Source organism: Rana temporaria, chromosome 6 (genome assembly GCF_905171775.1).
Source record: "Rana temporaria chromosome 6, aRanTem1.1, whole genome shotgun sequence".
In the NCBI taxonomy this organism is placed as follows: domain Eukaryota; kingdom Metazoa; phylum Chordata; class Amphibia; order Anura; family Ranidae; genus Rana; species Rana temporaria.
The window spans coordinates 106,093,332-106,109,102 of NC_053494.1; the positions used below are offsets into that span (position 1 = coordinate 106,093,332).

Sequence of the window (15,771 nt, forward strand, 5' to 3'; positions counted from 1 at the left end):
AATGTTTGGGGGTTCTAATTAGAGGGAAGGAGATGGCAGTGAAAATAGTGCTGCAATGCCAATGTAATGTAATGCCAACGGCCACCACCAGATGGCGCCAGCCCACAGAAGCTTCCGAAGAGCTTGGGACTTCACAAGGCCGCAAAGCCACGGCCTCAATTACCGTCCGCCGCTATCGCGTGGCGGGGGCGCACGGAGACACAGGATCCTGTGCCTCTGTGTGCCCCCACCTCCCCGCTGCGCGATCGCGGCGGGCGGTAATTGAGGCCGCGGCTTTGGACTGGCCGCTTCGGGCGCCAGGTCACAATGACCTGGCGCCCAGATATTGTCGACCCCTGCTCTAGCTGCTAGGGTGGAAGTGCCAATCACTTAGCCAGTGTGCTGTCTCACTTTAAAATATTTTTGGAGGGCAGTGCTGGGACCCGAATAGGGGGCAGGGATAAGGGTGACCAAGGGAATTGGGAGAACCTGCACACAGCTTTGGTCTCTCAACAATACACTCTAATTTCCATATTACTCAGCCTTAGACCCCTTTCACACCGAGGAGTTTTTCAGGCGGTACAGAGCTAAAAATAGCGCTGCTATACCGCCTGAAAAACTCCTTCACTGCCTACTCAATGTGAAAGCCCGAGGGTTTTCACACTGAGGCGATGTGCTGGCGGGAGAGAAAAAAAATCTCCTGTCAGCAGCATCTTTGGAGCGGCATGTATACTGCTCCTTCCCATTTAAAACAATGGGAAACCACGGCAATACCGCCCGCAATGCGCATTGCGGGTGGTATTAACCCTTTATCGGCCGCTAGTGGGGGTTAATACCGCACCGCTATCGGCCGATTCCCGTGGCAATCCCGGCAGTATAGCGCCGCTATTTTTAGCGGCGCTATACCGCCACCGCGGCTCCCGCTCCAATGTGAAAGGGGCCTTATAGAGTATGAAGCCAGCTCGACCAGACCGCCTTTGGTGGGCACAAATTGTACATAGTTATAAACACTGCTGGTCCTGGCTTCTAATGTGTGCATAAGATGTGTAGACATCTTTGTCCCCAGCAGATTTGCATCTATGAAATACTTGTGTACTGTGGGCGCAACAACTCTATTTCCCCATTGTCCAGAAGTTGTAAAGCGTGATAGGCTTAGCAGACTTCAAGTAAAATGATCCTAAAGCCCATGGACGTGGGTCTTTATCCTGAAATGGATGAGTGTTACTTGGATCTTGAAGGAGACATACCCCAAAAGCTTGTCCTGAAAAATTGTGCGTTAGTGCCAATAAAAAAAGTATCACGGAAAGTACTTAATTACTTAGTGGTGACAAATTCTCTTTAAAGCCAACAAAATGTAAAGTAAAAGTACAAAAGTAGCCATTAAACTATACATCAGACGTAGGAATTGGAAGTGAAACACCACAACTTTTATTGTCTTCTGACTGAAACTTTATTTTAAAAGGCTATAAATATACTTTGTCATGTAAACTAAAAGAAAAAGGAGATCTAAAAAATATACATTTATATGAAAGAAATCCTGAATCTATTATACAAAGTATTAAATGAACATACTTTCATACTTAACACTGAATGATGTTACAAAATTGTATGTTCAATTTTAAGTAAAAAAATATTGCTTTGTTGTATGTAAACAATTAAATGTATGTAAAATAAAGATCATTTTTCAACTGTATTTAAATAATTTTTGGTATTAACTATTTTAGCACTTAGTCCATCAAGCTTAAAAAACGGCTGCAAGACTTCATAATTTTTTTCTATAATTTGATACTTACACTTTTAAAGAAAGCAAGTCAATGCATGTATGAATAAAGAGAACACAACAAAATAAGATACTCTATATACATGTAGTGTTCCAAAAGCCACAATCAGAATAGAAAAGGGAAGCTGGAGTTGAGCTGCAGTCTTCAAGAGCTTGCTGTAAAAGAAATTGAGCAAGTTAAAAAGAAGAACTGAACTAGTATATAAGCAGACAACGCACACACACAAAAAAAAAAAAATGGTTCTTAGGTCTGCCACACTACAAGTCCTGAGCCGAGAACTTCCGCTCTTCCTGCTTCCAGTAAACATCAGACTTGCACACCCCCTACAGCCTTTTCTAACATTTGTAACAGTAAATCTATGGAATGAAAGCATAATATTTTAAAAGGACGTTGGCTGAAGAAGGTATACTGGGGGTCGCGTTTCATTTTTTTTATAAGGTAGCGTACAGGATTTTTAACTTGCTGTAAAATCCTGAGTATTTCACGAGAGATTTAATTCTAATACCATTGGGTTATACTATCCCCCACAGTTATTACCTTTTGCATCACTGCACCCTCCCTTTTAGATTGCAAGCTCTAACAAGCAGCCCCCCCCTGATTCCTCCTGTATTGAATTGTATTATAACTGTAGTGTGTGCCCTAAGATTGTAAAGCGCTGCACAAACTGTTAGCGCTATATAAATCTTGAATAATAATAATAATACTCCACCCCTGCATAACCCCATCCACACCACATCTACTCTCAGCATTGCCTTAGTTTTGTCAGCAAGCAATATCAAAGTGATACAAGTGGGAAGGGTTTTGTGCTGTACTCCAACAAAGGGATTTTACAGGTACAGTGCCTTAAAAAACTAAAAAGTTGTTTTCAGCCAATGGCAGAGAGTGCTGATCGGAATGTTCTGGCGGGGGGCTATCCCTCTGTCAGAACTAAACAGTTTAGCGATGAAAATCAGTGAACACTGCATGCTCTAACCTCGCATGGAATAACCTCCCGACCAGAGCTCTCAGTGTGTACCAGGCTTTAGAAGGGTGTTACTTGCAAGGTCCTGAGGACAAGACAAATAGGGAATCCATCTTTCAGATCTGATGTTTTGAGGTAGACTAATGGCTCTGGCTGCATCCAGGCAATGAAGAGAGATTTCCTTTGGAAGCTTTGGGGCAGGGCATAAGGATGTTAGGACTGTCCTCATTGTGATAGAGCACCGATACCACATTAGAAAGAAAAGTTGGTCTTGGGTAGAACATAACCTTGTCATTGTCAGGAATGAGGACAGACTCCTTAAAAGGGATCCTTGTCCCCCCTCTCTTTTTCCCACAAACTGTAAACTGTAGCCATGTCTATTAATGCCCACTACTATAAACATGGGTATAATCCATGTCCATACCATCAGTAAAGGTGTTTTCTGAAAACATTGTCAGTTTTTAAATAGAGTAGAGGAAAGTATTTCTTTTGTTTGCCCATCTATTTTTTTGATATTTTGTTTAATAAAAATATATAGATTTTTTTTTTTACAGATATCTGCCAATTGTTCGTGTTGCACTGTGATAAAGGCAACAGAAAAGGCAACCTTGAACACAAAGGTCCCAGAGGAAGGAGCCCAAGAAATGAGTGAGAAACTGGATGCTGCATCAGAGTTAGTGGAAGCAAGACTTTTCTTCAACAGTAATGTGGGGGTGAAGCACATCAAGTCCCTTTTCCCCTAGACTCAGAGACTCCAAGCATGCTATGCTTTGTAAAACTATAGTGTCCTTTAGCAGTGCCTGCCAACCACTGCATAGCGTCCATGTTCCTTTTTTGCCCCAAGCAGGAACCAGCACAGGGGACTCGTCTTCTACATTTCAGGCAACCCAGCAGGGTTTTCAGCGACTAGGCTCTGGACCTACATAGCACCCAATCAGCTAACACACACTGAAATCTGCGTCTGGTTGCTGTGAATGGCCTTGTAACCTTCTGGAACCTGTGACGTGTCTCAAAGATTGCGGGGGATTCAATCACCTGAAATTGGTGCATTAGCCAATGGTCATAGAATTAACTCTCCTGTCTGTGATATACGAATAAGAAATTGTGTTTTTCAATTTGAAACATTAAGCAGTTATTCCTACTTATGCTAAATGTGACAGTTCTAGCTTAGAGATGCCTGTTTTTTCAGCCTGGGGACTTGCTGGAATATGGAATCCCCTCAGATACCGCCCCACCATGTGAATGAATAAAATAAAATAAAAAAAATGTATCCTAGAAATAAACACACCCAAACTTTTGACAAGTCCTTTATTAAAAAAGTTATAAAAATCTAAAAATGTCCCAAGTTGTTCACCCATTGTCAATCATGTTGTCCAATGACGCAGATCCACGTCAATTACAAAGAACAATCAGCCACTCTCCCTGAAAAAAACAACTGAAGGTCAGCTGAAACACGATCGATCCCATCATTTCCCTTGTGCCGAATGACACCCCAGGGTACCCCCCAAAGTTGAGGCCATATGGCCTAGCATGGCTCAGGAGGAGAAAGGGCGCACACTTGTCCCCTCCCCTTCCTTTGCATGAATTTTATTGGAGGACCTCACACCATTTATTTTAATTTTTTTGGCATTGCGTTGCTCTTAAAATTCATACTAACCAACAAGTGGTTAGACAACTAGTCATTTTACTTTTTTTTTTACTTTTAGATCAGTTAACATGGAAGTTACCATGCATTTCTTTTTCTTTCAGTAATGTAGGCTGTGACAACAGGCAGGTTAAATTCCCTGGTTGCATCCAAGATGATATATATATCTATATATCTATATATCTATATATATATATCTATATATCTATATCTATCTATATATCTATATATATATATATATATATATATCTATATATATATCTATCTATCTATATCTATATCTATCTATATCTATATCTATATCTATATATCTATATATATATATCTATATATATATCTATATATATCTATCCTAGGTTCAGGCTTTATGCCAGTTTATACCTCTAGGGGGAGTGCTGGGAGTCCTGCTTGGAGGACTTGATAAGCCCAGCTGAATTAAGTGGGCTCATTAGGTCCTCTACAAAAACTCCCAGCATGCTAAGAGAGATGCTCCAACCTGGAACCAGATCTGTGTGCATAGTCTGGGGAGTGTGATGTCTGTGCGGTGAGACCAAGCCTGTGTGGCTATTGCCAAGAACTTTAAACAGCAGGGAGTCAGGGACTGGGGCAGCACACGGCTGTACCCAGTTGTTAGTTAGATTGCCATATTGCAGAAAAGCTTCAGTGCTGCAGATTGTAAAGAAAAAAATAGGATTTTTGTACTCACCGTAAAATCCATTTCTCTGAGTTCATGGACGGACACAGCAGCATTGACCTTAGGGTTATATATCCTTCCTTTCAGGAGAGACTTAGGCAGAAAAAACAGCACTTCAAGTGTTAAAACACTTCTTTCAGTACAGCACCTCCCAGGGGGTGGGGGGTCCCCCGGGTACATCCCACTCTCTGCTCATGCAGCCCCAGTTCGTAAACAAGCAGTACAAACAAAGGAGGGGGTGGGTGCTGTGTCCGTCCATGAACTCAGAGAAATGGATTTTACGGTGAGTACAAAAATCCTATTTTCTCTTCCGTTCATGGACGGACACAGCAGCATTGACCTTAGGGACGTCCCCAAGCAGTGTCAAAACATTTCGAGGGGTGGAAAAAAACACAGCAAACCAAGCTTCACCCCAAACAAACCAGAGTTCCTCAACGGAGGAACTTCAACCTTAAACTGCCACCTGTAAAACCTTGCGGCCAAAGGAGGCATCCGAAGATGCACTCACATCCACCTTGTAAAATTTTGAGAAGGTGTGGATTGACGACCAGGTCGCTGCCTTACACACCTATAACACAGACGCTTTATGGCGGAAAGCCCAAGAGGCACCAATCGCCCTGGTCGAATGCGCCGTAACCTGAAAGGGAGGCGCCCGCCCCTTTAGGGCATAAGCCTGGAGCACGACCTGTCTGATCCACCTAGAAATGGTGGCCGACGAGACCGACAGACCTTTCTTAGGACCAGTTACCGACACGAACAGTGAGTCCGACTTCCGAAACAGAGCCGTAGTAGACAAGTACACCTGTAGGGCCTGAACCACGTCCAAGGAATGCAAAGTGGCCTCCTTCAGGTTTTTCGGCCGAGGACATAAGGATGGCAAAACAATGTCCTCATTAATGTGAAAAGCCGAAACAACCTTTGGAAGGAATGACCGCTGCGGCCGCAGCACCACCTTATCCTTATGGATGACCAAGTAAGGAGCCTTGCAGGACAAGGCCGCCAGTTCAGATACCCGTCTGACCGAGGTAATTGCCACCAGAAAAACCACCTTCTTGGACAGAGTCAACAAAGGAATCTTCCGAATGTCTTCAAACGGAGCCTCTTGAAGCACCGAAAAGACTAAATTCAAGTCCCATGGAGGCAGTGGAGGGCGCACAGGAGGGGCCACCAAGGGTCGCTGAAAGTAGACAGCTAGAGCCGAACCCCCTGCACAAATGTACGCACCAGAGAGACCACTTGGAGAGACACAACTTGATCGCTTGGAGCTCCAGTACATTGATTGGTAGGCGGGACTCCTCCTGAGTCCAGCGCCCCTGGGCTGACTGGACACCCCAGACACCCCCCCAGCCGGAGAAGCTGGCATCCATCGTGACCACTGTCCAAAGGCACGGCAGAAACGACTTTCTGGTCCGAAGTACCGGAGATGTCAGCCACCACACTAGGGATGACTTGACCAGTCGACTCACCCGAATCTGGTAATCCAGAGACGAAGGAAGCTTGTCCCAACGTGACAGAATCTCTTTTTGCAACACTCGAGTGTGAAATTGGGCATACGGCACTGCCTCGAAAGAGGCCATCATCAGACCCAGCACTCTCATGCAAAAGCGAAGCGACGCCCATTTCTGGGTCGTCAACCGCTGCACCGCAGACTGCAGTGTCTGTAGTTTTTCCGTTGGGAGGAAAACTCTCGCCTCTGAGGAATCCAGGACTAACCCCAGGTATTCCAGCCGCTGAGATGGTACCAGTACTGACTTCTGGGTATTCAATAGCCAACCGAATTCTCGGAGGGTCTGACAGGTGATAGACACGTCCTCTTCTAATTCTGAGCTTAAAGAAGCACCCAGAAGGTCATCCAGGTATCCCACGATAGCGATCCCGCACTGCCTCAGCAGGGCCAGAATCAGAGCGAGCACCTTGGTGAAAACCTGTGGTGCCGAAGCCAGACCGAACGGGAGGGCCACAAATTGAAAGTGGTCCTCTCCGACCGCAGACATTTCTGGTATTTTGCGCATATGGGGATATGCAAATACGCGTCCTAGAAAATCCCCCTGATGGAGCGCTGCTACTACTGAGCGAATCGACTCCATCCTGAATTTTTGTACTTTGACAAAGCAATTGAGGGCCTTGAGGTCCAGGATTGGATGGACCCCTTCCTTCTTGGGGACTACAAACAGATTGGAGTAAAACCCTGAAAGCGTTTTCCTGCCGCACTTGGCGGGCAAAAAAAATGCTTGGGGGTAGTAAAGGAGGGCCCTTGCTTCCGGCGAGGCTCCTTACCCTTTCCAGAATGCGGGAGCGGAGTGCTCTTACCGCCTGTGGCATCCTTTATGATGTCATCCAGGGACGACCCAAAAAGCTGTTCACCCGTAAAGGGTAAGTCCACCAAGGCCTTTTTTGAAGACTGGTCCGCAGACCAACACTTCAGCCACACGTGGCGACGTAGCACCACCGCGGAGGCCCTGGAGAGCAAAGGGAGCGTATCCAGGGCCGACTCACAGACAAACTTTTGGCCCTGCACCAACTGGTCGGCTAGGTCCACACAGGTCTCAGAGACATTCTGTGCCTCCAGCTCCTGCAGCAAGGACTTTGCCCGTTCTGCAAGTGTCTGCGACACCAGAGCCCCAGCCAAAACCGGTCTCACCGCCGACCCCACCACTGTGAACATGGAGCGGGCCATAGCCTCAGTTCTCCTATCTGCGGGGGTCCTTAAAAGCGGGAGCCCCTACCATAGGTAACGTGGTAGCCTTGTTCAGTCTGGACACAGGGGGGTCCACTGACGGAGGAGATACTTGTTTAAGGAGGATTTCCTAAAAAAAGTGTGTAACGGATCGCAAAGTATTTTGGAACAGCAAAAACTTTCTGCGGCCGATCCCATTCCTTGTACAACAATTTGTCCAGATATGGAACACACGGAAACACTTTTGCAGTGAGGGGTGGCTTGCGGAACCCAAAAGGGACCGGCATGTCTGATGCCTCCGCCAAATCCTCAAGTTTCTGAGTATCCCGCACCGCAGTGATAAGAGCTCCAACAAATTCCTTATCATGCTTTGACCCTGAAGCAGAGTCATCCTCACTGTCCGTGTGGGCTAAGCCTGCATCATATGACATGACGGAACCAGGGCCAGACGCAGAAGCAGGGCCTGATTCCGTGTCAGAGACATCCCACGAAGAAGGCAAAGGGAGGAGGCGCTTTTTACCCCCCTTCTGGCCACTCGCCGCTTTAATTCTGGCAACAAACGCCTCAAGGACTGCCGTCATAGCATCTACTGAGGCCGCAGAAACAGGGGCACTAAAGGGTTAACTCTGGCATGCTTGGGGTAGAAGCTTCCGGTTCGGACACCATGCTGACCCACCGTATATGCCGCCCTTGTACTGCAAGGAAGGACCCACAGGCCACCCTCCAGGCCGCAACAGAGAGCAGGGCACTCCCCAGAGGACTCACCACCCCACCAGGCTGTAGCACTACTGAGATGCTGAGAACGCTGCCCATGCTGTGCCGTCCCTCAGGAAGAGTGCTGAGAGCTTTTGGCGCCGTTATTCTGGTCACTAGAGGCCAAAACTTTTCCAAGATGCCTGCCGACATGCAGAAAAACAGCATGCAGACTACAAGAAAATGGCCGCCGAGTCAATAGAGTGGCGCGTCAGCGGCAAAATGGCGGCCATACATGCGTTTTAAAAATACAGTGACAAACACAGCAGAACACAGTAAAAGCACCAGGCCCTGCAGGCCCCCCCCCCAGCACATACAGCATCATACAGGACAGGAAAATAGCACCCCACAGCAGCGCAGCCCCCCGGCAGTAACGGAGCCCCCAGGGACCCCCCACCTCACGGCCGCCACCCAGAAAACGGGGAAGGAGGGAGAGAGGAAAGCAGGGCGGACCCTCAGTCGACCTCCCCAGGAATACACCAGCCGAACCACCATGCCAAGGCAAGGGGATGCTACTTACCCATCCTGCGACCACCGGCTGGAGGCATTCCAGATAGAACCAATGTCCGCTTACGGCATGGCTGTCGGCCCGGCACACTGTGACACGGCCATAGAGACCGGTCATATGTGTGCCCTGGAGCATGTCGCTCACCGGCCACCCCTGGAACACGGGGAATGTCGTGGATGGCCCAGCACATAGTTAAAGGCTGGCACACGCTCAATGGCCAAACATGGGGGGACTACAAGGATCGAGGATCCAGCCTGTCACCCAGTCGGCAGTTGATTGTAGATTCCAGGATCCAAAAAAATGCAGGAAAAATAAAATAAAATCGCCTAAAAACCTCCAGAGCACATGGGCCCAGAGGAGCCATGTCTTCTCCTAACGTTAGGCAGAAAAAAACTGGGGCTGCATGAGTAGAGAGTGGGATGTACCCAGGGGACCCGCCCCCTGGGAGGTGCTGTACTGAAAGAAGTGTTTAAACACTTGAAGTGCTGTTTTTTCTGCCTAGTCTCTCCTGAAAGGAAGGATATATAACCCTAAGGTCACTGCTGCTGTGTCCGTCCATGAACGGAAGAGAAAGATAATTGTTATCAATATTCAATTATAATATGGCTTAAGTAGCAAAAGTTTATGATATTTTTTTGTTTGTTATTCTTTTTCCCCTGAAAGTAGAGTTACCCTTTAAAGCAATATTAAACCCCAAAACAATAAAGTATTTAAATTGCAGCTAATCAATTTTTAGTTGTGGTGGTTGCATTCATTTTCTTTATTAGGCTTGTTTCCTTTATTTTTCACCTGGTGATCTAAGCAGTAAATCTTTAAACAGACAAAGCTGTCCAGACAAGGCAGCAGTCAGACTGGAGGGTTGAGGCAAATCATTTAACACCAACAGGGGTGCTTGCAATGGGCAGCTTTTATTCATGTAAAACCTTCATCTCAAAAGGAAAAAATACAGTTTGCTGTAACAGCTTATAATATGTTAGCTGTAATTCAGCTTCAATTTGTCAGTCAAGTCCATCTAAATCTGCTAGTCTAGTACTATTCTCTCCCCAGACTGAAAATGCTGCTGTCCAATGGTGTCCGATTTATGAATTTATCCAGAATGCAGACATCTTAAGGCAGGAAGTGTGTTACAAGCTGGATCACCAGGTGAAAATAAAGGCAAAAAAAGTCTAAAAAATAAAATGAATGCAGTCATCACATCTAAGGACTGGTAAGCTGCAAGATACTACATGTTTATTTTGGGGTTTAACATAATGTTTGTAATCACCATCTATAAAAAAAGAAAAAAAAAGTGCACACATTACAACTTTCACTTAGATTTCTCAGGACATAGAAGACATCCATTCTAGGTCTGTTTTGAATAGGTACAATAGGATGTGTAGCTTGTGTGCTGTGAAAAACAAATCAAGTAGGCTTTGTGAAATAGTATATAGTTAAACTTTTTCCTACTACTGATCTTCAAAATCAACTTTCCTATATTTTAGAGAAGTCCAACTGTAGTTAGCTACTTCATTAGTTATGTGACTATTCACTAAAATTCACATTGAAAGATTGAAGGGGTTTTTGCAAACAGGATACATACAGTACCAATAGTTAAAAATTACATAACTGATCAGTTACATTTAAATCTTGTAATATTTAAACATACACACCTGGATTTCATTGACACTACAGTGGAGTTCATAAGAATTATCACTGCCAAGGCAAGCGGAATAGCCAGTAATCGGATAGGATCGGGGTCCAGCTGGATGTTATACCTATGCATTGACAAACAAAATATGAATGACATTGTTATGCATTATTGATACATATAGAATATCATTACTTAGGCCGCTTACACACCGGCTATCTGATCAGGTCCGCATGTCAGTTTTTCAGGCGGATCTGATCGGACCATACATTCACCCCTATGAAGCAGCGAATGTCAGCTGTGAGATGTCCGTTGACACCTTCTGCTATCCACTAAATCCAGACAGATGGTGGTCCTATTTTCCCCATCTATCCGGTGGATCAGGTGGAATCTATTTTCATCCAATCTCCCCATAGAGGAGAGAGGAACCCCGACAAATCCGTCTCAGCACAGTGAGCGGAGACGGACCTGAAACCCGCCTGCTCAGTGGGGATCAGCAGAGTGTTCCCCACTGAGCAAGTGGAGTCTGTCAAAACGATTCCGCCCCATGTAAACGGGGGCCTAATAGTTAACATTAACAAGTTGTTTGAAAAGATCTGCTATAAAGATTTTTTTGCATTTTCTACCATTCCCAAATTATATATATAAAAAATAAATACACACCTCATTGCAGAAAATATATAAACTATTCACACAGTGGCCAGGGTGAGCACATACAGGACAGCACTGGCCTTGAATGTTGGAAAGCAGCAAAAAGCAACATTAAGCCCTGGTTCACAATGGTGCGATTTGACATGTCAAATCGCATGTCAAATTGGCAGCATTTGCCGGCACTGGCACCGTCCTAATTGGTGTGATGCCGCATGTGCGGCGCTGCACTGATTTCAAAAAGTCGTTTCTGTAATCATGGCCGAAATCAGGACTAACAAGTGTGAGTGAAATCGTGAGAGTTCAGTGTGAACCTGGGCTTAAGGTCAGTTACTCCAAAAAAAAAAAATGGCTTCCCTTATCTACAACATGGTCAAAAATAATATTTATATTGAAATTATGGTCAGCGATGTCTCCACTGTGAGGGCACCCAGAATGAGCACTCTTCAAAATAGTTCTCTTCAATACCTGAGCGTTATATGGCTGCTTTCCATAAGAATTAGGGTACCACTGATTTTAAATTTTCAATACATTTTTACTGAAGTTTTCAAGAGACTAGAGAAGTACAAAACAATACAATCATTTTCTTTGGTAAATCAGCATACAATATGGGTTAGATAAGATGTTATCAGACAGTAGCCTAAAGCCCATAAGTAACCCAGTATGTGGTCAGATAGCAAAGCTATAATTTACATAGATCTGTGACAGGGTTCCACAAAACAGGTCCTCTGAAGGAAAAACCCCAATAACAGGGTCGAGACAGGGGGGGCAGAACTATTTACTGCAGAAAGGGGGCGCAGGTGAAGAACTGCAAAAAAAATTCTGGGCAACCGTGACCAACTACTGCCGGCCGCTCCATATTACTGCAGAGCCGCCTGCAACTTTGTGCACCCCATCAGTGCCACTAATGCAGCACAAAGGGGTTAAAGTGGTAGTAAACTCTGTACTACCACTTTAACCTACAGGTAAGCCTATAATAAGGCTTACCTGTAGGTATAAAGAATATCTCCTAAACCTTACAGGTAAAAATGGAGCCAGGGAATTTTTAATGGGCCTTCACAAAAGAAGTGGTCAAAGAAGCTGCCTCTTTTTGAGACTCTATTCAAGAATCTCTGGCCCGGATTCAGATACAATAGTGTATCTATCGGCGGGCATAACAAATCTCAGATACGTTACGCCGCCCTAAATTAGGGCGCAGGTTCCGTATTCAGAAAGAACTTGCGCCCTTGGTTAAGGCGGCGTAACGTATGTGGTCCGGCGTAAGCCCGCGGAATTCAAATGTGGATGATGTGGGCGTGTTTTATTTAAATTAATTGTGACCCCACCTATTTGACGTTTTGTACGAACGGCGCATGCGCCGTCCGTGAAAGAATCCCAGTGCACATGTTCAAAATTACGCCGCAAATCGCCAATGCTTTCGACGTGAACGTAAATTACGCACAGCCCTATTCGCGAATGACTTCCGCAAACGACGTAATCGGCGGAAAATTCGACGCTGGCCCGACGTCCATACTTAACATAGGATACGCCTCATATAGCAGGGGTAACTTTACGCCGGAAAAAGCCTAACGTAAACGATGTAAAAAAAATGCGCTGGGCGGACGTACGTTTCTGAATCGGCGTATCTACCTAATTTGCATATTCCTCACGTAAATCTACAGAAGCGCCACCTAGCGGCCAGCGTAAATATGCAGCCTAAATACGACGGTGTAAGAGACTTACACCGGTCGGATCTAGGAAATCTATGCGTAACTGATTCTATGAATCAGTCGCATAGATACGACCCCGCAACTCAGAGTTACGACGGCGTAACTCCTATCTGAATCCGGGCCTCTGTGTCTATGTTCCTGCACAAGCTCCAGCATTACCTTGTATGGACTTTGGAGTCTGGGCTGTTATTTCTGGGCTATTTTTAATCAATGCTCTATGAGCCTTGGATCCTAAGCAATTGTGCTAGCTCCATCTTGAACTAATGAAGGCTATTTGGTGGGACACTGATGATAGATGGTTATTGTGATCTATTTGTAGACGCTGGATTTTTGTATTATTTCTTTCGTTATACTGCCTTATCTACCTTCAGTTCTTTGACAACTTCTTTTGTGAAGGCCCATTAAAAATTCCCTGGCTCCATAAGCGCGCTGTTTTCCTAATAAACTTTTACCTCTGTATATGATTCACTCAAACAAGGCTTTTGAAAAAGGGTGTCTCCACGTGAAACATGTCAAGCCCTCATTGTTTCCAATCAAATACACACTGCTACAAGTGTTGGAACACACTTCCAGGATATTTTTTGCGATTTTGGAATTAATGTACCAATTTTTCCTGGAAGCCATACCATTATGGTTTCTCCACTAGTTAATGCAATGCTTTCTGTATTTGTTTGAATGTTCTATTCAAGATCTGTGATATGCAAAGGATTTTTAGAATGATTCTAATACATTTTTATATATTTTTCAATAAAATATGGTCCGTTACTGTGCATACAAAGTAGCCCCTCTATTTGTTCTCTTTCTATAAACTCTTACGAGGACATGGCACGTGTTATATTTGGATGTATCCACAGTGCCACTCTGTGTTATGATACATTTATCTCTTTATCTAAACAATGACAATGAAAGCCATTCATGAAAGTAAAAATTATTGCTTTTACAGTGATCATCAATATAACAATTATAGTGTAGAACAAAATAATTATGCCCCCCTTCCTGGTTAGTACATTGTCACTATGGTGACTCTGCACTACTCTGGTTTCTGTATGTTAAAAAAATAAATAAAAAATAAATATATTTTTTAAAAACCATTGGCCTGATCGCTACCTCACCAGTCAATGTCCATAATCACTGCCACACCAGATATGGCGTCCTTGATCACCACCACAGAAGTCGGTGTCACCATAAGGACCTGTTCACCTGTGCAATGCTCTCTGAAGAGCCATCCATGTTCAGGTCGCCCTTCAAAGAGCATTTGACAGGCAGTGAGGAGGCACTGTATTGCCTGCTCACCACCTGCTTTAACCCCTTGGACCCCACACAAGCAACCTCATTCACTTTAATTGGTCATGATCAGCAGGCATACAGGGGTGGCTCAGCAGCCAGCACCTGGGTTCCTGATTACTGCCACACTAGTGCAGTGTTGCCTCTGCCTGCTACCTGTACTAACCCTGGCCTGTTTATTGACCATGTTTCTGCCTCTTGCCTGGACAAATTCTTATCGTTCTTTGCTTATCCTTTATTTGCACCAGTTGATTCAGCCAGTAAGTCTGTAATTTGTCAAGCTAAAGCGGTAGTTGGAGGGTTTGAGAAAAATCATTACTAACAGGGGTATTTACAATGGTCCGCTTTTATTCATTTATGTAAAATATTTAACCCAAAAGGGAAAAATGTTGCTGTAACTGCTTAAAGTGTTAGCTGGAGCTTAGTTTTAATTAATTAGTCAAGTCTATCTAAATTGGCTAGTGCATACTCTCCACCCACTCCCTTGACAATGCTGCAGTCCAGAGGCATTTCTGTTGCTTTTCCTTCGAGAGTAGAGACACTCTAATGCCCTGTAAACACGATCGGTGCATCCGATGAAAACGGTCTGATGGACCGTTTTAATCGGTTAACCGATGAAGCTGACTGATGGTCAGTCGTGCCTAGACACCATTGGTTAAAAAAACGATCGTGTCAGAACGCGGTGACGTAAAACACAACGACGTGCTGAAAAAAAATGAAGTTCAATGCTTCCAAGCATGCGTCGATTCTGAGCATGTGTGGATTTTTAGCCGATGGACGTGCCTACAAACAATCGTTTTTTTTTTCGATCGGTTAGGTATCCATCGGTTAAATTTAAAACAAGATTGCTTTTTTTTAACCTATGGATAAATAACCGATGGGGCCTACACACGATCGGTTTGGTCCGATGAAAACGGTCCATCAGACCGTTCTCATCGGTTTGACCTATCGTGTGCACGCGGCATTATACTGGCCATTAACGGTTCGAATCTTGGTTGGTTCAGCAGGAACTAGGGTTGTCCCGATACCACTTTTTTAAGACCGAGTACAAGTACCGATACTTTTTTCCAAGTACTCGCCGATACCGAATACGATACTTTTTTTTCAATGTCATGTCGCAGTTTGACAGATGGGGACTGATAGGTGGCACTGATAGGCGGCACTTATGGGCACAGACTGGCGCTGATGCGCACTAATAGGTGGCACTGATAGGTGGCTGGCACTGATTGCGCCGATAGGTGGCACTTGTGGGCATTGATAGGTGGCACTGATTGGTGGCACTTGTGGGCACTGATAGGTGGCTGGCACTAAAATCTCTGGACCCCCTTACATTACAAAGCACCCTGCACCCCTTTACATTACACAGCACCCTGCATCACTGGACCCCTTTACATTACACAGCACCTCACCTCTGGATCCCTTTACATTACACAGCACCTCTGGACCCCTTTACATTACACAGCGCCCTGCACCACTGGACCCCTTTACATTACACAGCGCCCTGC

The 15,771-nt window shown here is 44.9% G+C and overlaps 1 protein-coding gene across 2 annotated transcripts in view; it reads right to left on the reverse strand.

Annotated features, from left to right (window-relative positions):
• Positions 1-1,405: 1,405 nt before the first annotated feature.
• PGAP1 (post-GPI attachment to proteins inositol deacylase 1) overlaps positions 1,406-15,771 on the reverse strand; it is a 328,622-nt gene continuing 314,256 nt past the window's right edge. For both annotated transcript variants that reach the window (XM_040357117.1, XM_040357118.1), the window contains 2 exons: positions 10,648-10,752; positions 1,406-1,915 (listed from right to left, as the gene is read on the reverse strand). In XM_040357117.1, coding sequence (XP_040213051.1) covers positions 1,777-1,915; positions 10,648-10,752 — 244 coding nt within the window. In that variant the 3' untranslated portion in view covers positions 1,406-1,776. The remainder of the gene's footprint in view (positions 1,916-10,647; positions 10,753-15,771) is intronic.